This window comes from Canis lupus, chromosome 14, assembly GCF_048164855.1.
Source record: "Canis lupus baileyi chromosome 14, mCanLup2.hap1, whole genome shotgun sequence".
Lineage (NCBI taxonomy): Eukaryota > Metazoa > Chordata > Mammalia > Carnivora > Canidae > Canis > Canis lupus.
In genome coordinates this window covers 31753233-31776129 of record NC_132851.1, presented here as the reverse complement: position 1 = coordinate 31776129, position 22897 = coordinate 31753233, and the positions used below count along the sequence as shown (strand labels likewise).

Here is a 22897-nt window from a genome sequence, read left to right as displayed (position 1 = left end):
GAAGGTCTCTGAGGAGACAAGACTTGAACTAAAACCCAGAGGTAGAGGAGGCATCGGCCGTGGGAGGATCCGGAGAATGTGCTACAGGTCATGGTGGCATCCAGCCTAGGAGGCCCGGGGTGGCCCCTGCTGGGGTGTATTGGAGGAGCAGGGGACCTGGCAGTGGGCAGCACCCACGGTGGGGCATTGGGTCTGTTCTGTGTGCGACAGCAAGCCACTGTGAGTCTGAAGGGAGTCCTGTGATCTGATCTAGTGGTTTGAGAGGTTATTCTGGTTGCTGAACCCCAAAAGGGAGCGGAGGGGAGTAGGACATAATTTATGCCTCTCAGATTTATTGAGCACCTACTATATGCCAAACACCAATAGACTGAGACCGAAAAGGCAATCTTCCTTCCCTTTCTTAGGGGTTGCAGGGGGCGGTGAGAGGGGAGGAGACAGCCAGCCACACGCCAGGGTGATAGGTGCTGCTTGGGAAGCGGCACAGCAGGTGCAGAGGCCCAGGACCCAACCCTGGGGCTGGGGCCGGGGCTCTCGGAGAGGGCTTCCCGGGGGAGATAGTGGCGCAGCTCATCATAAGGGACTCAGAGAGGTGGTCCAGGTGGGGAGCAGACGGGGGGTCTCCAGGTGGAGGGGCCAGTTTGTGTATCGGCCTGGAGGCGTGAGAAAGGCCTGCGTGGTTGCTGGAGAGGTAGGGCGTCCCGGCTAACCTCCGAATGGGAGCGAGGAGCGGGGTGCGAGCCATGAGGCCGTTGTCGTGGCTCATGAAGTTCTTCATATATCATGTTAAGAAGTACAGAGAGTTGCCCGTAGGCTGAGAAAACCAGGGAGGCCTTCCTGCAAGAGGCCGGCTTTCCCAGTCCACGATTCTCTAAGCATCTCTTGCGCTCTGGGAGCTTACGGTCTCTTGGAACAGCTGAGAAGAGTCTACAGCGACTCAGGAGAAGTGAATCGGAATGCCCGGGCTGAGTCTTGGTTCACTAGGGCCGTGCTGAGCACCTCAGCGTGCGATTCCTGGGGTGACGGGCCACAACAGGCCAGGCCTTCACCCCCTGGAAGATTCCAGTGTCTGCTGAAGTGGCCCATGCTTGACCAGGATTAGGGCAGGGTTTCAACCTCGTGCTCTTGACCCTCGGAGTCATCTTCTGTGTCTGGGACCGTCCTGCACGTTGTAGGATGTGTATTAGCAGCATCCCTGGTCTCTACCCCTCAAATGCCGGCACCCTCTCCTCACCCCCCAGCTGTGAGAACCAGAATGTCTCCAGATAATGCCAGGTGACCCTGGCAGGGGGACGAGGGGTCGCGGAATTGCCTCCATAACCACTGGGATAGAGGAGCGAAAACTCGGTTAAGAAAAGTGATTTGCTCTTAGCAGCACACCCGATCTCGCCCTCAGTACCTAGAAGTGATGATGAGAAACTTCTAGAATGGGTAGCAGGACAGTACTCACCGGCTTCCTTCCCAAAGGTCTTCGGGGAGGGCAGTTCCTAAACCTCTCAGGCTGGCTTGGCCCAGGATGGATAAAAAGGTCTAAGAAAAAAAAAAAAAATTCCGTTTCTTGCTATACCTGCGTCTTCATAGGACACGCTCTGTGCCTTCTAGGCTCAGGAATTAGGACTTGGCATCACCGTGCATCACGGTGCCTGGGTTTTGCTCCTGACTTTCTAGGTCTTGCTTTTGAGGAACCTCTTCATCTGGCTGAGTCTCAGATTGAGGCCATCACAGCTGCCCGCCAGCCACCCGCTTCTCTGCACCCCTGCAAGCGTTAGTTTTTGTTTGTTTGTTTGTTTGTTTGTTTGCAAGCGTTAGTTTTTAACACTTGTATTTATATTTGCCGGCTGAATGGGCAAGTCTGAATGAATTTCTTTCCCCCGCGCCCCGCCCCCCAAACAGCGCTTATCCAAGGCTGAACGTTCTTCTTTTCTTTTTTTTTTTTTTAAAGATTTTATTTATTTATTCATGGGAGACACACACACACACACACACACACACACACACACACACACACAGAGGCAGAGACACAGGCTCCATGCAGGGAGCCCGACGTGGGACTCCATCCCTGGTCTCCAGGATCACGCCCTGGGCGGAAGGTGGTGCTAAACTGCTGAGCCACCCGGGCTGCCCCTGAACATTTTTCTAAGCGACTGTTGGGATGTTATCAAATTGCCCTCCCGTGTCCCCACCTGCAGCCCTTAGCTGCACCCCTTCTTCCCTGCAGCTCAGCCCTTCGTGGCCACTTGGAAGGGATGGGTGGTGGCGGGGAGAGAGCCCTCACCAGTAGAAATCAATAGAAAGGAGCAGGGCTGTACGGCGGCTTCTTAGGTTCCTGGACAACACAGAGGCCACAGGTCTTTTTTTTTTTTTTTTGGATTTTATTTATTTATTTGAGAAAGAGAGAGAGAGAAGGAGCAGGGGGAGGGGCAGAGGGAGAGGGAGAAGCAGACTCCTTGCTGAACGGGAGCCCGATGTGGGGCTCGATCCTGGGGAGTGTGGGATCATGGCCCGAGCTGAAGGCAGAGGCTTCACCGACTGAGCCACCCAGGCGCCCCCTGCCCACGTGTCTTGAGGAAAGAATCAGGACCCCGTATTGGACAAGTATTCCTGTTTTCTGGTTGGAGCACAGGGTATTTGAGGTCAACACCACCCTGTGCACTCCAGGATGCATCACAGCGCTGGGTGCAGGCCCCCTCGCAGCCGGGACCATCTCGTCGACAGATCTGGACCCAGGACCCCAGACCCCAAACGTGGAGCCCTTGCCTTTCAGATGCTCAGAGGCTGGGGGGTGGGGGTGGCTGCCGGGGGCTCAGCTGGAGGAGAACCAGCTGAAGGTGGCTGGTGCCTCGTGACAGGGGAGGGAGGCCCCGACTCCCTGGACTCACTCTGCCCCAGACGACTAGAGTTGGGTGCTCCTGCCATCTGTGCGAGGGGACACCCAGCCCAGGGAAGACAGGCCACTCAGCCACCTGTGAGGAGCCGGGCCTGGGACCCAGCACACTGGCCTCCCTTCCCCTGGACCCCAGAAGGGAGGCCGGGAGGGGGTGCGGGTCAGAGCGGGAGCTGTGGGGAGCTGGAGTCTAAGGGACTGAGATGCCTTGGGAGTTGCGAAGCCCCCGGAGACGGGAGCCGCAGAGCAAGCTGGATTTGGAAGGAGGAGCAAGGTTCCCTGGGCGAAGGAGAGAGGAAGGGTAGGAGGCGGGAGAGGGTACCTCTTTCCAGGGGCGTCAGGAGGCCGGACGTCGTGCCTCCAGGCTGGGTGGTCTGTGCCGCAGTTCACACCCGCCGGCTCCCCCGTGCCGTCAGGCGAAGTGCAGGGGCGGTGAGCGTGAGCGAAGCATTCGGTGTCTGTGCCCCGAGTGAGGGTGCCCGCGATGTGCACCCCCCTGGCCCCAGCCCGGTGGAGCAGACCCCGCACCTGCTTCCCCGCCCTGCCCTAAGTCACAGGACAGCCTCAAGGAGCCCCCAGCCCCCAGTTGGCAGGCACTTATGGAGCGCCGACTGTATACAAAGGGGGATACTTGGACACTCCCCTGCAAGAGTGACAGGGGGAGGGAGGGGGACGGTGTTTTTGAACTTCTCAGCATCCTCTGGTGTGCGGGAGTTAGCAGCCTGGTGATGCTTTTACCGTCACTTGCAAAAGTCAGGGCAATGGGAGCGCCCCTTCCCCGGGCACAGGGCCACGGACACAGCAGTGACCAGGTGGGGGGTTGAGGATTCAGAGCTGCAGAACCTCAGCTGGGCTTTCCCACCCCAGTTCCTGTGTGGATGCAAACGCGCCCGGCGGCCCAGCCCTTCCCAGACTCGCTGGGCCCCGTGTCCACCCCTGCCGGCGAGGCACGACCGCAGACCGCAGAGCCGAAGCCGCGGGTAGCGCGATGCTCGGCGAGGCCAGGGCCAGGCGTTGAGAAGACGCTCGCGTCCCAGGGCGTGGAAGGGAGTCCGCTCTCCATTCTCTTGCTGTGTTTGCAGTCACAAGGACGTTAATTCGACCCGACGTTTCGTTCCGCGCCCCTCCCGCACCTGCCGGTCTTCCTTCCAGCAAAGAGTGGGCAGCTTGCCCGGCGAGCAACAGCGCGAGCGGGAATCCAGCAACGTCGTCTTGTTCTCATTGTTTCGTGCGATTACTTTTTTTTTTTTTTTTTTTTGCTTCTGCCAAGTAATCCTCACTTTCCACTTGTGGTCAGGATGGGAGATTTCCTAGTAAAATGAACTGATTTTTTTTTTTCTGAAATGAGCCATTAAAGATGAGTGAGTCAGTAATAGCCGGGCGAAGACACCGCTGTGCTTGTGCTCCCCAGTCACGTCCCCTGGGCGCCCCTCAAGACTTCAGACCCCGGGGCCTCGGCGATGTACTAGGTGCTCAGTAAATACTGCTGAGCACTGGCCAGAGGATGCCGTGTCCCTCCTTAATCCCAGGGACAGTGCCAGACTCCCATGAGGTAAAGACGCAGGGGTGAGGACCCCAGCCCTGAGCGTGTCCTCACGGTGCTGGGCGCACAGGGCCCCGTCCTGGGTTCCGGCAGGACCGTGGCCGCGGCCCCCTCCCTACCCACACCAGCAGCAGCATCGCCCCCGGGGAGCCCGTTGGAAGCGCAGGATCTTGGGCTCAGCCCAGCGCTCCGGGGTCAGGCTCTTTGAGTAGACGAGTTCCTGGGTGACTGCCCACCCAGGAGCTTGGAGCCGGCCCAGGAGATCTTATCGGAAGCAGGTGTTTAATCTGGGGATTGTTCTGTTTTATTGTGTTAAAATGTACATAACCTAATATTTACCATCTTGACCATTTGTTAAGTGTACAATTCGGTGGCAGGAAGGATATTCACAGGGTTGTGTAACCAACACCACCCTCTAGAGCCAGCATCGGGTGCCCCAAACCCTGCCCTGTTAAACCCTAACTCCCTCCCCTTAGCCCTCCCTCGGGCCCTGGCAGCCGCCTACCCTCTGTGGATTCGACTCCTCTAGGGGACCCCATATAGTGGAATCCTACAACATTTGTCCTCCTGTGTCTGGCTGCTGTCACTAAACATGTTTCCAAGGCCCATCCATGCTGTAGCATGGATCAGAATTCCCCCCCTCCTTTTTTTAAGGATTTTATTCATTTATTTATTAGAGAGAGAAATCAGGAGCTTGGGGGTGGGGATGGGGAGGCGCAGAGGAAGAGGGAGAAGCAGACTCCCTGCTGAGCAGGGAGCCCGACAGGGCCCCATCCCAGGACTCGGGGGGTCGTGTCCTGAGCCGAAGGCAGACGCTTTACCAATGGAGCCAATACAGGGGCCCCTGAAATTCCCTTTTTTAAGATGGAATGATGTTCCGCACTTGTCTTATCTGTTCACCTGCCAGTAGACAGGTACTGGGTCGCTTCCGCCTCTTGGCTGCGGCGGACCCTGCTGCTGTGAACACGGGCGTACGAGAACTCTGTTTTCCGTCCTTCCGAGGATGTACTTGTATGTGTTTTCCACGGCGGCCACACCATCTGATGTGCCCACCAGCAATGCATGAGGTTCCAGGATCTCTACATCCTCCCCCAACACTCGTTATTTCTCTCTCTCTCTCTCTCTCTAATTTATGATAAGCCTCCTGGGGGTGGTAGTGAGAGGTCCAGCTCTTGTCGCCTGTGGCTCTCTCATGACATGTACGGAGGAGATGCTGGAGGTTTTAACTAGAGGAGCCACCTGGAACTCCTGGTGGGCCTCTCCCTCGGAGACCTGATTCCTTCCATCTCGGGGCCGGGGGTGCTGCCTGCCTCTGGATCTCCCCATAGACCCCATCACGAATCTCCTGGACGGTGGTCAAAGCAGGCCCTAGGCTCTCCTTTCTTTTCTCAGCCACTCAGCCCTGGGCCAGGGGGCTGGGAGAGGCTAGTGAGACTCACCCCACAGCCACCCTCCCCACCCCTGACCCCCCACCCCGGCCCCTACAACCCCATGGACTGGGCTTTCTGAAAGTTCAAGGTTCCAAGGGTCTGAGATGGGGGCAGTATTGTGGGAGAGACTTTGAGGTGGGTTTTTAAAAGCCTGGGTTCAAATCCTGGTTTGGGATTTGGGACCTGTGGTTCAGCCAGCCCGGGCCCCAGAGCATCCTCCTCGTCCACAGTTCAGATGTGGTGTGGTATAGATGTTGCGGCACGGCGACGGGGTCAGAGGTGATAACTGCTTAGGAAATGTCTCCAGGTTTTACCGTGAGTGAGGAGGTGGGAAGTCTGGAGCTAGGTCTTCAAGGATGAAAACAGTTTGCCAGGCAGACATCGGAGGCCTTGTGCATCCAGCAAAGGGCTGGTTTTTTGGTCTTGCTGGAGCCCAGTGGTCCCCTGGGAGGAGTGGCAGGGGCAGGAGGATGGAGGGAGCAGAAGCAGGGAGGTGGGCTCAGAGGTCACCTGACCCTTCTCCTATCACCCGATGTCATTGCCTCCGGCTGATGGAGGAGCTAGCACATAGTAGGTGCTCAATAAGCCTTTGCAGAATGAGTGAGGGAGCTCTCTCCCGTCTCCTGGAGTGGGCCCTGGGCTTCTGGACCAGCGGGGAGGTGGCTGGCTGAGCCTCCTGGGGCCTCCGGCGCCTTGCAGAAGGGAAGGTACCGGAGAAGGGGGCCCAGGGAGGGGGCTCAGGGGCCCCGGCCAGAGGCAGCACAGCCCGGCTGACCTTTCTCCTTCCACCCTCCGCCCGCAGAGGCTCCAGCGGGAGAAGCAACCCAACAACTTGAACGATACCATCAGGGAGCTGTTCCAGGTGGTGCCCGGGAACGTGGACCCCCTGCTGGAGAAGAGGTCGGTGGGCTGCCGGCGCTGCGCAGTCGTGGGCAACTCTGGCAACCTCCGAGAGTCCTGGTACGGGCCTCAGATCGACAGCCACGACTTCGTGCTCAGGTGAGCGCCTGGAGCCCCTCGGAGCCGCGGGAGGCGCCTGGGCTCAGGGCCAGGAGGGCAAGACCCAGTCCTAGCAGGCCTAGACTCCCCTTCGGACCTTGGGGGCTCCCTGTGGGCCTCAGTTTCCCCATCTGTGCATTATAGGAAGGAGGTAGACCAGCAGTGCCTCTCTGGACCCCGATGGGAGACCATAAACGGGAGGAAGCCAGCAGGTCGGGAGCTTTGCACAGAGAGGCCTGGAGGGAGGGCAAGAGGCAGTTGCAGACCCTTGTCTGATCTTTAAAATTCAGCCCCATTTTGCAACCTAGGCTGTAATAAAACTATGTGCTTTTAATGTAAATGCATTTACCTGTCACCAAGGAGAATAGTTTCCCTGGGAAGAGATGTATTCTGGGTTTCTTATAATCTCCACGTTGTTCACTCGGCAGTGAGGCCGCTGCTCCCCAGGCACCTTCTAGAATAGTCTCCTGTCTCTGCGATCTCTGCGTTTATGTCCTTAGACTGCTCTCACCCGGCTTCTCGGAGCCTCCGTGTGCCCGGCGTGCGGCAGGAACATCCGTGGGGGAGGGAAAGCATCGGGTCCCAGGTCAGACAGACCTGAGTTCAAGGCTGCACACTTGCCAGCTCCGTGTCCTGGGACTAATTCTTGGCGTTCAGATTTCTCCCATCATAGAATAGGACCAGAGAATACCTCCCGGGCGCAGTCATCATTCGGATGTAATGAGGCGCGCCTCTTGGCCAGGACGGGGCCTTGCGCACAGTAGGTCAGCAGGAGTGGCCACGGTCAGGCTCGCTCCAGAGCGCGTAAGAGATGGAAAGCAGCAAGAGCATTTGAGCTGTGTCCTGATCGTCTCCATCGAAGCCGCCCCCTTGCGACGTGATGCGATGCGTGTCCCGCTGTCCCTTCCCTCCCAGGATGAACAAGGCCCCCACGGCGGGCTTCGAGATGGATGTGGGGAGCAAGACCACCCACCACCTGGTGTACCCCGAGAGCTTCAGGGAGCTGGCGGAGAATGTCAGCATGGTCCTGGTGCCCTTCAAGACCACCGACCTGGAGTGGGTGGTCAGTGCCACCACCACAGGCACCATCTCTCAGTGAGTCCCCGGGGTGGAGAGCCCCCACGCCCTCACTGGTCCTCCGTGCCCCCACCATGTGGTGCCCGCACCAGGATGCCTCCCCCGCTGGACTTCCTTCTGGAATGCACCAGCCCCGCAGTCTGCAGGCTGCCACCCAGCCTGCAGCGACTCCTGGTCCCTTCCTCTGCTGCTAACACCCTGCAAGCTTTGACCTTCCCCCCTCCTCACGACTCCAGAATAGGCTCTAGGGCTTACTGGAAACTCCTCGGGAGGAGGGACCTCCCCCCCCAGAAAGGACTCTGCACATGACAGATCTGCTTTGTTTCTGCCATGCATCCCGAGGCTGACAGCCCCCCACCTTGGGAGCTCTAAAAATAGCCCCAGAGAGCACTGGGAGCAGGCAGGGAGGCCCAGCGCCCGCTGGCAGCTGCAGCCTGAGTCGTCGTGAGCTGTCCCGAGAGTGGGGGGCTCACCTGAGCGGTTCTTCTGTTCCAGGCACCCCACTGGGTACTGGGCACTTGCCGTCTCCTTGCATTCCTCCGCGGTTTGTGCCTCTCGCCTCCCTCCTCCCGGGGAGGACCCCCCATGGAGGCCTGCCCAACCATGCTGCCCAAGCTTGAGAGCCAGGCTGGGCCTCGGTCTGAGCCCTAGGTCCCTTACTCTTCCTGAAAAGAAGCAGCTTCCCTGTCCAGATGGCCAGCAGCCTCCTGGTCCGGGGCCCGGCCAAGCCCGATGGCCTGGGGTGCAGGAGTCTGGGGCCACCCCCTCAGGAGGGCAGTGAGGGACGCAGGCTCAGGCAGGGGAGGAGCGGGCCAAGCCTGAGCTCAGCTGCCCTCTCCTCCCACCCCGTCCCATGAGGTCAGGAGCATGAATTGCCCCAGTAGATCCCACGTGAGGCGTTTACATCTGCACCTTGGGGCACACGTAACGTTGCAGATGGGAGGGGGCCTTTGTGAGGCTCATCCTTCATCCTTTGAGCTGTGCTCCATCAGGCTCCTTCAGGCTTGCTTGGAGCCAGTCCCCTGGTCTTCACCTTTCTGGGGGAAAATATGGCATTTAAAAAAAAAATTCTTGGGATGAGCACTGGGTGTTATACTATGTGTTGGCAAGTCGAACTTCAATAAAAAAAGCATATATATTATATATACATATATGTACAATATACATATGTATATTGTATATACATTTTATGTATATATACATATTTTTTATATATATAGAAAATTCTTGAGTGAGCCACGAGCGCCCTCTGGTGTCCTTAATGGGCCACTGCTGCAGGAGGACAGGCCGGGGCGGGAAGTGGCGTCTCTGCCTCCCTCTCCAGGGTCAGCCCCAAGCGCTGCGGCCTGGCCCCCTCAGCCCCCTCCACCCCCTCCCACATTAACCACCTGCTCTTTCTCTGCCTGCAGCACCTATGTTCCTGTTCCTGCAAAGATCAAAGTGAAAAAGGATAAGGTAAGTTGAGGCTGAGGTCCCTCGTCCTGTGAGCTCAGGCTCAGTTTGGTGACAGAGAGCACCACCTCTCCCCTCTGCCAGCACCTGGCTGCAGAGAGCCCTTGGGCCCCTGGGCGGGCGGAGGCCTCCACGCAGCTTCCCGGCTCGACAGACAAACCCTGACAAAGCCTCTCCCAAGTGGGGGCCCCCGACCAGCGGTGTCACCGGGATATACTGTTGCAAATGCACATACTCAGACCTACCCCAAACCAACTGCATCAGAAACTCTACAAGGAGGGGACGGCCCAGTGACCTGGGCTTTAACTGGCCCTCCAGGGGTGCTGATGTGGCTGCATTTAGAATCAGAGCTGCACAGGGGTGAGCTTTTCAAAGCCAGACCTCACCTCCTGCCTCCCTGGCTCCTCCTCCCCAGAAGGGGGTAGGCCAAGACCTGGGCAAGGGGCCGGAGGATGAAAGTCACGACGTGTCCACCACACGTGTCCGTTGCACACACTGTGCTTTTTTAGATGTCGAGATGAGGGTCAGAGAGGTCAAGTAACGTGCTCAGGACCCCACAGGCAGTTCATGGTGTGGCTGGAACTGGAGCGCTCCCTGTGCCCCCAGCACCTGCTGTTCACACTGGAGTGCACCGCCTGGGGGAGAAGCCACATGGGAATCCCTGTAGGGCTGAGTGGGTGGAAGGGGGAGCCTCCCAGACGGCAGTCGCTTGAGGCTGGGTTGAGCAATGAACCGTTCACCAAACACCCGCGTGGTCCTCAGCTCCAGTCTCTTCCTGGGGGCTGGCGTCAGGCTTCCTAGACGTGCATGCTCACCCTCTCTTGCCTGAGAAGTCCCCTTCGCTGTCCTCATGGCAGCTGTGAAGGTGGAGGCAAGGGCAGGTCTGATAGCAGACACCTCCCGACATGGCCAGCCTAGCTGTGTGACGCCGGGCCCACGGCTTAGCCTCTCTGAGCTCCGTTTCCTCATCTGTCACACGAGCAGAGGGAAGGCGAGCACATGGGGCCATGTCAGGGCGTGGAGACTGTTCAGGCCCATCGCCGGCAGGACAAGTGTCTCGGTGCATGTGTTTCCTGCAGTGTGACCGGAGCGATCCCGTCCCCACCTCATGCTGTTTCCCGGAACCTCGCTGGCCTGATTTTGGATGTTCCTCGGAAGTCTCCTTCTCAGGGAGCCTCCTCCCCTCCAGTGCTTTCTTGTCTCCTCTGCTTAATTTCTCTCCACATTTCTGTAGTTGGGTCTTAGCACCCTTTGGCCCCGGGGTCAGGCTACTGCCCGTCCTTCCCACTAGACGTAAGGCCCACGAGTGCAGGGCTCCCGGTTCCGTTCACGGCTCTGTCCCCCGAGGCCCCAGCAGCGGGGGGCACCTGACGGGTGCTTGGCGTCCTGTGCAGTGGCTCACGAAGGCCTCTGTCCTCCCCTCGCAGATCCTCATCTACCACCCGGCCTTCATCAAGTACGTCTTCGACAGCTGGCTGCAGGGCCACGGGCGGTACCCGTCCACCGGCATCCTCTCCGTCATCTTCTCGCTGCACATCTGCGACGAGGTACGCCCCACCCCCTGGGGAACGAGGGCTCCCCCTCCCACCTTTCCAGGAGCGTCACTGAGAGCACCTGCCTTCAGGCTCTCCTCCTTTCTCGCCGCAGGTTCCAATGTAGTTCTTCTTCCAGAAGCTCTGATTCCTTCTCTCCCCGCTGGAGCTTGCAGCGCTGCTGTCACAGTGGGTTTCAGGGAGTAGCGCTGTTCTCGGAGGAGCACGTTCTCAGGAGCAAGGGTCCTGGCTCCCTCTGTGCGGGCTCCCGAGGCAGAGGCAGAGCCTGTGGGTGGAAGCTCAGACGTGGAGGGCAGAGTAACGGAGCCGATCGTAATAGGGAGACCTGTGGTTTGAATCTCGGCCTCTTATTAGAATTGTCCCTGGAGGACACCTGGGTGGCTCAGTGGTTGAGCGTCTGCCTTTGGCTCAGGGCGTGATCCTGGGGTCCTGGGATTGAGTCTTGCAGCAGGCTCCCTGCATGGAGCTTGCTTCTCCCTCTGCCTGTGTCTCTGCCTCTCTCTCTGTGTGTGTCATGAATAAGTAAATAAAATCAAAGAGAAAAGAAGAAAGAAAGAAAGAAAGAAAGAAAGAAAGAAAGAAAGAAAGAAAGAAAGAAAGAAAGAAAGAAAGAAAAAAAAGAAAGAAAGAAAGAGAATGAATCGTCCCTGGAGCTAAATCCCAGCACCCAGACCGTGCCCAGGCCCATGTTCACCAGAATGTCCGAAAGTGGGGACCAGGCACCCAGGGGTTCCGCTCTTCCCCGAGGTGGAGAACCCGTGATTGCCAAGCGTGCTTTGTGTTTTCCTTCGTGGACTGTCCTGACCGTCCACCAGGCCCTGCCCGCATCTCCATCGACGCTGTGGGGTACTTGCTGCAGCCCTGGCCAGAGGAGCGGGAGGGACCACAGCACCCACCCCCCACTTCCTCCTGGACCCTGCGTCCGGCAGCGCGATCAGACGTGCCTTCTGGTCCCATGCAGCCATCCCCGCCCCTGCCCCACCTGGCTCCTGGGTGGAATCCCAGGCAGGGAGGGGGCAGGGGTGGTTTCGTCACCCCCACCCCCACCCCAGCCCCGCTGTGCCATCAAGACCCTGGGTGTCTCTCCCAGAAGCTGCATCTCCTCCTTCTCTCCAGCTGGCTCCCTCAGAAGTGCTACTCCCTCCTCTTCCCTCCTGCTGTGGCCCTGCTGGCATTCCTGTCCCTGGCCCTGGGTGGGGCCCCATCCCCAGATCTGCCCAGACAGCGCTTCCTCTCCCTGGAAGGCCCTCGATTATTCCCTCCCGGACGTCTTCCACTCCTGTCCCGAGACCCAGTTCAGATGTCACCTGTGCCCGCAGATCCCTAGATTCCTTCTGGGCCCTGCCCTCCGTGCTATGGGAGGCCTGAGGTTAGCTCCTGTCCCTCACTGGTGCCCTTGGCCAGTCACAAGCTCCAGGTCTGAGACCCTGAGGCTCCCGCGTCCCTGATTTCCCCAGCGCCCACCCAGGGGGCCCTGACGAAGGCCTCCCTGAAGTCTGACGTATGTAGCGCAGTGCCCGGCATCAAGGAAATGCTCAGTAAATGCTTGTCACATGTGGGCAAGGGTCCTGGTCCCTGGAGGCCCCCGGACCACTTGGACATTAGCCTAAGGGAAGGAAAAGAACAGCACCTACCACCTGCCTCCATGTGCTCATTCCCTCTTGGCCCCAGTTTCCAGCTGGGGGACGTGAGGCTCAGAGCAGTGGGCTTGGCACTCGCAGGCTCCAGCAGCAGGTGGCCCTGCCCTCAACCCCGCTCTCCCCGCAGGCCCTGGGGAAGGGGCCCTCCTGCCCAGCACCCTGTGGGCCACCCCTGGGCCGGAGACTTGACTTTGACCTCTCGTGCTTTTGCTCCTCTCAGCCCCTGGGAGACCCAGCAAGGAGCTGGAAGGGTTCATGGGGAGAAGGCTTCATGCGGCTCTTCGGAGGTGGTGTTGACGGAGTTGGGGGTTCCCTGTGGGCGCCCGTCCTTCGAGCTTCTTCCTGTAGCCCTGCTGTCTGGTTCTGACCTTTGCTTTGCCCCCCCCACACACACACAGGTGGACTTGTACGGCTTCGGGGCAGACAGTAAGGGGAACTGGCATCACTACTGGGAGAACAATCCATCGGCGGGGGCTTTCCGCAAGACCGGGGTGCACGACGGAGACTTTGAGTCCAACGTGACGGCCACCTTGGCGTCCATCAATAAGATCCGGATATTTAAGGGGAGATGACGCTGCCGAGGAGCACCGGAGCCCGCCTCTTTGGCCAGCCCCAGCCTCTGCTGGAGCCGATCTGTGCTGGGGGCTTTGAGGGCCAGCCTCGGGGGCGTGTTCAGGTGCCCCTCGTGCCCCCTCGCACCCCGACATTTGGCAGCATCGACTCAGCAAGGCCCCAGAGCCCCGCTGGGTCTGCAGAGCGAGTGTCAGAACTGGTCTTGGATGGGGACACCCCCCCTCCACCTCCCTGCACCGCCACTGCTGTCCTGGAGCAGGGGGCAGGTGGGGAGACGCGGGAGGAGGTCCGGTCTCCAAACGCTCAAGTCATTTCGGCTTTGGGGGGCAGAGGGAGAGATATCGAAGACTCTGTGTTCTAAAGTGAAGGACACTGGCCCTGGGCAGAGGGGTCCCGGGCTGACTCTCTGACTCTGATGCTTGCTGGGTGAGGACGACCTCGGGACAGAGCCACATCGGGCCACGTGGACGCTGGGGGTGAGAAGGCACCTTCCTCTGCACGATGCCCGGCCCCTCCCTCACCGCCTCTGCGGTCTTCCCGAAGCTCCTCCGTGGCGGCCAGGAGAGGCGCCCTGCGCCGAGGGTCCTCACAGACGCTTGGCCAAGTGTTTCAGACTCCAGCAGGTGTCTTCTTCGCAAGCTGAGGCTCCCTTGAGTGATCGATCTTTGTGGCCATAAATGATGGCTGAGAGCAGATCTGACTACTTCCACGTGCCTTTGTGTCTGGGGGAGAGCTGTGCGCATTGGCTGAAATAAGGCAAAAGCCTTAACTCGGGAGTGGGGAGCTCCCCCCTCTCCCCGCCCCCAGCAATGCCACCCCCTTGCTCTGGAGCTGGGTAACATCTTTACTAGTTTCCTGAGGCGGTGCCGGAGCTGGAATGAAGCTAGGATGATGCTCCACGGCGTCCAGAGGTGCGTCAGCCGCGGCACGTCATTCTTAGGTTCACAGACTGATGGATTTGGGGCCCGTGACCTTCCAAGGCCACACACAGAACCTCCACCAGCCAGCACTTTGCCCCAGGAGCCCACCCTCCAGGCCAAGTCCCTCCGGGCCACCTGCACAGTGTCCTGGGGTTTGTGGGGCCATCCCAGGAACATGACCCTCGGAGCGGGAGAAGACATACCTCATCCTCTCACTTCTGGGCTGCTCTGATTCCTCCTCATGATTATTTATTGATTTTTTTTTAATTCAGCTGACATTGCGTGCACTTTGTGGCTCCGTGGCTGGTCCTGATGTTTTAATTAAGCTTGCTCTCGCTTCACCTGGCAGCCGGGGCATGGGGGGCTTAAGTCAAGGTTTGCAGGAGTCCTCAGACTTGGGAGGGGGATGCATATCTAGGGCTTGGGGGCTCGTCGGTGGGCAAATGCCAGGGTTTCAGGTTGGTAGGTTCTCCGAGTGCTCTGTACCTCCTTCCCCTCAGCTCTGCCTCCCTTCTCCATCATTGTGGGTTGGGATCATTCTCAGGCTAAGAATCTGCAAAACCCAGTGAGACGGCCTTGGGGCCAGGTGGGGAGTAGAGTCACACAGGCAGGGCAGCGATGGTTGGCTCCGGTTGCTGACACTGAATCAGAAAATCCACGTTTCCTATTGAGAGCATTTCCTAACAGGCCACTGCTACTTCGAGGAGGTGTGACAGTGTCCCGGCTGTCACGGGGGCCCATCTCCTGTGCTCCTTGCAGCAGCACTCCAGCAAGTTCTGCTCTCCTGGCTTCAGTCTCTGCCTCTGCAAACGGAGAGGGAGGCATTTGGGGAGCTCAGGGGGCCACAGGTGGTTTCAGGGGGTTCACAAGTGTCCCCAGAGAGAGCACACCACGCCCGTGTTTTACCCCAAGCCTGTGTGTATGAGCATATATTCCTGGGGAGCGGTGCCGTAGCGTTCATTCAATTGTCAGAGGTTCAGAACCCAGACAATGGTTTACAAAAACACGAAACGACAGCAAGCAAACAAAAACCCGTTCGAGCTTTAAAATCCTCCAACACTTAGACTCTCTTGACCCCTAAAGGCTCATAAATCACTACGAGGTCAGCAAGCTGATCATAAATCCCAAAGACTATATAGCAGGCATCTGTGGGTTGGCTGATGAATCCGCTGAGAGAAGTGGGTGCGGAGCGGCCTCCGAGCTCCTCCCCGAGTCCTGGAAGAGCCGAGTCCAGTCAGAGCTGATGGGTCCAGAGCGCTCAGCCTGCGTTGGGGCTGTGCTGAGTCAGGACAGGTCCCCAGAGTAAGGGGGGGGGGGGTCTCTCTCCCTCCCCACCCCACTGGGCCGTCCAGGCTGTTGAGAGGACTTCCCACCTGCCTTCCCATGTAACACTTGAGAAAAGCGAGGCCTGGAGAAGGGAAGTGGCTTGCAAAGTGAACCCGTGGTGCTGGACAACGCAAGTCAGACCCTTTGAGCAAAGATAGAGCACGATCGCTGCATGTTGAACACACCTCGAGGTGGGCTTTCCCAGCCGGCTTCCATCCAGCCTCCCCAAGGACTGTGACCAGGCACAGGTGGGCTCCTCAGGCTGCACGTGGTGGCCCCCACAAGCTCCGGTGTCTGCCTTTTCCCCCCATCCCTCCAGTGAGGGAGACACCCTTGCTCTTCCCTCAGCCCCAGCAAACTTGTCTTTGTGTTCGTTGGCTTAGCAAAGGGGTCTGACCCGAATGCACCGACGGGCTTCAGCCCCCTGGCATCTGTACCTGGGGTAAGGGTGGCTGAGAATCCGACCAGAGTATTTCCCCCAGAGCTCGTGGCTGTGGGCAGGATAACGAGAACCACCCGCCCCCCCACTCGGAGGATGCTCCCGAATGCCCACCCCAGTGTTGGGCTCCCAGCCTAGGGCCCTGCTTGCTCCTCAAGCACAGAGCTCCCTTGGAGGCCAGTCCTGGACCCCTGGGCAGGGAGCAGAGGCATCCCTGCCTCTCTCAGTGATGAGCCCGAAGCCAGGAAGACCAGGGCCGAGGAGGGAGAGAGAGATTTTAGCACCCTCCCCGGCCCTGGGGAGCCAGGAGCTGGAGTCACCTGCCGCAAATGCAAGGCCTGGTTCCACGTGCCCCCCTCCGCCCCTGTCCTCACCCCCTTGTTAGGGTGGGTTTGTAGCGTCTGGCTCCCAGAGCCATCAGGCAAAAAAGAAAGTTCTTAAAGAGATGCTTTTAGGGGCCTGTGCTTAGTGGGAGAAGCCAGATTCAAGAAAATGGGACTTAAAACGGGGAAGCCAGACGAGAAGGTGGGGGGGGGGGTGTCCGGGTGTGATTCTTACAAGTGCTGAGGCCAGAAGGACGGACCCTCTCCAGGTCCAGAGTAGAGTGGAGTCAACGGGGAATATTTAGGACTGTGATGTTTGCAGTAATGGTCCTCTTCAAGGCAGCCTGGACACAAAGCAAAATCGGAAACAGAAAAGAACTCACCGTCCCTTGCGTGGGTAGGACCAAAACAGCTTTCTCCAGGGAGGCGCAAGCCCTGAGTGGCCGCCGTCTGGCCAAAGCCGGCCTCGTGCCATTGGGAACCGGCCACCGCCCATGCCCCTCCGGAGAGCTCGGGGTCGTCATCGTGTCCACCACGGGCATCTGGTTGGAAGCAAACGTTCCCACAGGCCACTGGCTGGTCATCGTCCCCTGTGGTCTGGGCTGACCAGTTTGAGACCGAGTCCGCTGCCTTGCTCCGGCCTGTCCTGAAGACACCAGCGCCCCAGCCTGTGGGGTGCCCCGTGATGCCTCCATGCAGGGAAGAGCAGGGGACCAGGGAGGAAGAGCAGAGACAGGTGAAGCGACAGTCCCCGCGTCCCAGCCTCAGCATTCGCATCCTCTTGGCCCCTACTTTTCCTCTCCGCCCAGCAGACATCTGCCCTGCCCTTGCCCTTGACCCCATTGCTGCACTTCCCTCAAGGACGGCCTGGCCTTGGTGGCCACCTGCGGACAGCCCTGCGCCCAACGCCCGCTTCACCCCGGGGCCCGGGTCTGGAGGGGCCGCCCCCAGGACGAACGCGGCTGCCCCACGGGGCCGGCCCCTCACAGGCTTCGCGTCCAAGCCAAAGTTTCTCGAGCACTTTTTTGTTCTTTGCAATCATGTTGGGTTCATTGTTGGTGTTTTAAAATTTTGCTTCCCTCTCCCTCTGGCCTCGCTCCTGTGTGTGTTTTGTAGCCAAGCGCTAACCTGGATGCTTTTTTGAATGACCTTTGCAAGAGCCTGCCTTCCTCGGCCTCTGCTCTGTTTTATTTATTGTTGAATATTTCCAATGATCCAAATCAAAGTGAATTAAAACAAAGCTATTTTATCGTTCGGGGATGGTCGTCCTGTTTCTGCGTCGTCCGGTCAGGGGTTGTTCTCCGTCCTGCAAGAGGCCCAGCGGCTCCTTGGTCTAGGGTCGTCCCCGACCAAGTGCCCAGGGGTTCAGAGCATGAGCCTCTCAAATGCCACTGTGCCTCTCGCTGCTGTGTGACAGTGATGAGTCACCTAGCCTCTCTGAATCTCAGCTGCCCCCTCTGTCGAATGGACATGACCGTACTGGCCGTCAGAGGGGGTGTGACCTCTGTGCCAGCTGCTCCAAGCACCTGCTGAGTGAAACAGCCTTGGCCAGGGCCCCATGCAGGCCTAATGAGGGTTCATTCTTTTCCCGATGAATGGGTACATCTGCGGATGCATCCAAGTTTGATCCAGAGTCGGCCCAAGTCTTGTTGAGAACAGATCCAGAAATCCAGGATTGGGGTTCTGTAATGCAAAACTGGCGTCAGCCGTAGTAGCTCCCAATCTGCGTGGCACGTCACAGTTGGCACGAGGCCTCCCTGGGCATGATCCTGAGTTCTCCAAGCAGCCCTGTGGGGCTGGTGAGCGGTTGCTGGGTTTCCACGTGGGCAAAGCCAGATGGGATTAGAGGTGGGCTTCAAAGCAAGCAGACCGAGGGCTCCCTGTCTGTCACTCTGTAGCCCCCCACAAGGACGTCTCCCAGGTTCATTTGGGAAGTTTGCGGAGACCCTCTGAAGGCAGCGTCGGAGCAGAAGGGCACAGAGAGGAACGCAGGCGGCCTGACTCCAGGGCCTTCTTATTAGCTGTGTGAGTTCGAACAAGGTCCTTAACCTCTCTGTGCCTGAGCTCCTTGTGGGTAAAGCCGGGGTGCCGGGGTACCTACCTTAGAAACCTGCTTGAGGATTCAATGAGTTACACACCGAAGGCTAAGAAACACGTGCCCCTGAAGCCTCCGATAGATGCTTCCTGTTATGAAATCAAGGTCGTGCGTGGAGAAGGACATGCCAGCCAGACTGTGAGCCCCCCTCCCTGGGCACCCAGGCTGATTTGCCCCCTCCCCTTCCTTCTTGCACCTCTTCCCAGGCTCCTGCAGCCACTGCTGGGGGCTCTGATCACCCTTGATTGCTTTCCAAGTGGCTTCTCCAACTCTTAGCATTCCCCTTCCTTATTCCCCCATCACTCTGTTATCCTCACCCCATCAGGGCTGCTGTGCTCTCTGGGGCGGGGAGTATTGTTAACACGGCCCCCCCCCTTCCCCATTTAGAGACCCAGCTTCTAACAAGTTCCTTCCTGGGAGAGCTCAGGTTCCAGCTGCAATGTGGGAAAGCAGCCACCAGGTGGTGACACATGCAGGCAGGACCCATCCGTATTGCTCAGCCAGCGGGGAGCTCATTCCCCACCCGCTTTCCAGGCGGGAAGGAGGCCAGGGAAGGGAATGGAATTAGTCAAAACCCTCCACAGAGAGCCCTGAGGACCTAAGGACATTTCTTGAGGACCCCCCTGGCACCTGCCCAGACACAGAGGCAAGAGCTGGAGCCCCCTCCATGCTATGCATCCCCCCTAAAGAAAACCTTCTTTAACCTTCTTCTTCTGTCACTAAAGAAACCTTCCGTATGTTAGATCACATCCCCTCCCAAGAGAAGAGGTTGTATGAGGCCCGGGGACCCCTGTACGCTGGTGGAAACCTAGACTGAGTCAAGGGTCCCTCTGTGCTGCTGGGGAAGGACCTGCCTCTCTGCCTCTACTTTTTTTTTTTTTTTTTTTTAATTTATTCATGAGAGACACAAAGAGAGAGGCAGAGACACAGGCAGAGAGAGAAGCAGGCTCCCTGCAGGAAACCCAATGTGGGACTCGATCCCAGGACCCTGGGAATCACACCCTGAGCCGAAGGCAAATGCTCAACCACTGAGCCACCCAGGTGTCCCTCTGCTTCTACTTTGTTCACTGACTCAAAACCTACCAAGTAGAGGCACCTCCGGGGCGCAGGTCCTGACACCCCTACGTCACAATATCCATCTGTAGGATGATGCCAATGTGTTCAAGTGCTCTTGTGGCTCTGCTCCCTCTAAGGCCTGCCCTGGACATGCCCAAGCCCTGGAGCCCCATAGAACAAGGTAAAGCCCTCTTGGTCACCTTCAGCTGAAACACTGGGTTCTCACAGGATGGGTGAATCCCAGGAAACTGCTTCTCAGAAATGCTGGCCACCCACCACACCTAACGTGCTATGAACACACGGAATGATTCAGAGACTGTCTGTGTTCAACTCCGACCCACTGCTGTGGACTGAATTGTGTTCCCTGGAGTCATATATTGAAACCCTAACCCCCCAGTGTGATTCTACTTGGAAGGGGGCCTTTGGGAGGTGATCCGGTTTAGAGCAGGTCATGAGGATAGAGGCCCATGAAGAGATCAGTGGCCTTGTAAGAAGAGACAACAGAAACTGTCCTTCTCCATCACCACCACCACCACCAGCATCATCACAACCACCACCTTCATCTCCACCACCACCACCTTCATCACCACCACCACCACCATCACCACCATCATCACAACCACCACCATCATCATAACCACCACCTTCATCACAACCACCACCTTCATCACCACCACCACCACCACCATCACCACCATCATCACAACTATCACCTTCATCACAACCACCACCTTCATCATCACCACCACCTTCATCACAACCACCACCTTCATCACCACCACTACCACAACCACCATCACCACCATCACCACCACCATCACCATCACCACCACCACCATGTGAACACAGCAACAAAGGAGCTCAGGATGCCACACCCTGTTGGCTCTGGAAAGTACAGTGGTCCCCAACATCTCTAGTTTCTGGGCCTCTAAGGGGCTTATTCCAGACTGGCCTGCCTGTTGCAGACAGGAGGCCACATCCAGGGATAGAAAAGTCGATTCAACTGGGTGAGATAAGCAAGAGCCAACTGGATCTTTTGCTGCAATTCTAAGTCACATCCTCAGATTCAGCCTGACCCAAACTACAAGTGACAACAGGCTCTCAAATCAATCTCTCTGTTAGCTCAGAGCTTGTTACAGAAAGGCAGGATTGTGGCCCTAAGACTCCCACCACTTGGACACAGAGACATGGACCCTGCCAGGTTAGAGACCATGGGGGCTGCGGGTCTGGATAAGAAATTGCAGGAAGTGAGCAGGCACAGTCTTAGGAGGGGGGACAGCACAAGGAGGGTTAGAAACAGTGAGCAGAGAGGCCACAGTTCCCCGGGGAGGTGTAGTGCCCCCGAGGCCAAGATGACTTTAGGGAGAAATGAGGCATGAGGTGGCCTTCAGGATGGAGCAGTACCAGGTGATGGAGAGGCTGAAGGTGGAGGGAGGAAGTGGGGGGAGAGTAGAGGTCCAGGCCCATGGGGGCAGGTTCTATATATGAGCTCTACAGGGACACTAAAGTCACTGGAGTAGAGGCACAAATTGGGTAGAAACACACAACGAATTTGCGAAGTCCACCAGGAATGAGGGAAAGTAGGCAGCAAGATGGCAGGTGCCAGGGCACAGACAAAAGGGCAATGGGGTAGCCCAATGGCAGGTGCAGCTAGAGAAAGGTCTGGCGACAATGAGGGGGTAGGGAATAAAGTCCAGAAACATCAGTGTGGACCCCTAAGGGCATGGTCCTCACCCTGGATGCTGCTGCTGGGAGCCAGAGAAAAGCAACCAGAGGCTGGGATGCTCACAGTGTCCTCAGGACCCTCAGGCATGCCTCCCGTGTCAGGGCAGTGAGCCTCCCTCTTGACAGGGCCGGGGAGCTCCCCGCCTGTGCCTGGTACGCTTCCTGGAGCACAGAAGACCAAAGCCAGGGGCTGTGAGTGCTATCACCTGAGAACATCTTTTCTCAGGCCTTCCAGAAGGGGTGCCTACTGGTTGTATGAACTATTGCTGCAGAAAGCAGAGTGCCCTGAGGGCGTCTGCAGAGCCACCCAGGTCCAGGTCCCCCTTCCTGTGGCTACTCATGACACCTGAGAACTCCTCCCTCTCCATGTTTTCTAACCTTTGGACTGGCTTTGCTGAACCTTTATCCAAAACAGAGCGCTCTGCCTGGTGGGTGTAGACCTGCAGATGGCTGGAAGCTTTCTCCCCACTGGAGGCGCCCCCATGAAGAAGGCTGGGTTGGATCACGGTCCCCCACATGCCCTGAGAGTCCTAGACCTGGATCCAGACATGGAGCTTCTCTGCAAAATGGAAAACGATTCCTAACTGGTCCGCCTCATGGGATAGTGGGCAAAACCAATATACTTTAGGCTTACATACATTTCATTTGATAAATACTCGCCAAGGGCCCCCGGAGGCTGGGGCTTGGCCAGACAAGTTCTCTGCCATCAGAAGACCACAGACCGGGGATCCCTGGGTGGCGCAGCGGTTTGGCGCCTGCCTTTGGCCCAGGGCACGATCCTGGAGACCCGGGATCGAATCCCACATCGGGCTCCCGGTGCATGGAGCCCGCTTCTCCCTCTGCCTGTGTCTCTGCCTCTCTCTCTCTCTCTCTCTGTGACTATCATAAAAAAAAAAAAAAAAAAAGAAGACCACAGACCAAGGGGGCCGGGTAGAGACAGGCAGGTAGCCAGAGAGCGACAAGACCAGGAAAAGTGGGCGATGGTTCGCGATGACCACGCTTCCCTTGGCACGCTGGTCAACACGGGCTCAGTGCTTTGCTTCCATTCATCTCATTCAGTCCTGCAACAATCCCTCCAAGAAGCACAATACCCCACTGGAGGAGAATTTAACCAGGAAGCTTAGACTCTAGGGGGTGTGGTCACTTGCCAGCAAGGAAGGGGTGTACACAGGACCTCAAAAGCCAGGTATTGAGTTCCCGGGTCCTGGCTGAGAATGAGAAGCCTCAGCTTCCCACAAGAGCGTGGGGCCAAGGCACTATCAGCTTTGCTCCAGACTCAAGCACTTGGAAGATGAGCCCCCGCCCCCCAAGGGCTAGTAGGGCACGGCCTGTCCTGGGAAACCCTTTCTGACCTTGGCCTAGAGTGCTGACCGGGCCACCTCGCGACGCTGGCCACCAGAGGGCACAACGGACCTGCCTTCCTTTCCACCAGAATTTTTTCCATCAGGGTTTGGTTGGGCCCCAGAGAGCAGATGAAAACAGCAGGAGAAAACACACACCCGTGTGTACAAGGTCAGAACTTAAAACAAACCACTTGGCATTACGTTTCAGTTCCACCCCCACCCCCCAGATAAGGAGACTGGTATCTCTGCACTCAGCCAGGAGATGTGGGTCAAGAGGAAAAGCCTTGGCCCAGCTGGACAAGGCCAAAACCCCCAGCGAGCGTGGAGAAGCCGAGAAGCTCTCTTGAGCTCCCTGCACGCATGGCCGGCCTGTGCCCGCGGCCCTCCAGGTCTCGGACTCTTGCTGCCTTCCCCCCGCGGCCCTGCTCTGTGACTCATTAGCTTTGTAAGATGGGGCGGGGGTGGGGAGGGGACCTGATATCTGGGAACCTTAGTTTCTTAACCTGTAAAATGGGCTTCGAG

The 22897-nt window shown here is 58.0% G+C and overlaps 1 protein-coding gene across 17 annotated transcripts in view; it reads left to right on the top strand.

The window, feature by feature from the left end:
* ST3GAL1 (ST3 beta-galactoside alpha-2,3-sialyltransferase 1) overlaps nt 1-17410 on the top strand; it is a 97333-nt gene extending 79923 nt beyond the window's left edge. For 12 of the 17 annotated variants that reach the window (XM_072774581.1, XM_072774578.1, XM_072774584.1 and 9 more), the window contains 5 exons: nt 6657-6853; nt 7769-7948; nt 9340-9385; nt 10810-10929; nt 11007-11566. In XM_072774581.1, coding sequence (XP_072630682.1) covers nt 6657-6853; nt 7769-7948; nt 9340-9385; nt 10810-10929; nt 11007-11354 — 891 coding nt within the window. In that variant the 3' untranslated portion in view covers nt 11355-11566. Of the gene's footprint in view, nt 1-6656; nt 6854-7768; nt 7949-9339; nt 9386-10809; nt 10930-11006; nt 11567-12973 lie in introns of those variants that run through there. The other 5 variants (XM_072774588.1, XM_072774592.1, XM_072774591.1 and 2 more) reach the window with 1 other exon arrangement.
* The last annotated feature ends 5487 nt before the right edge of the window (nt 17411-22897 follow it).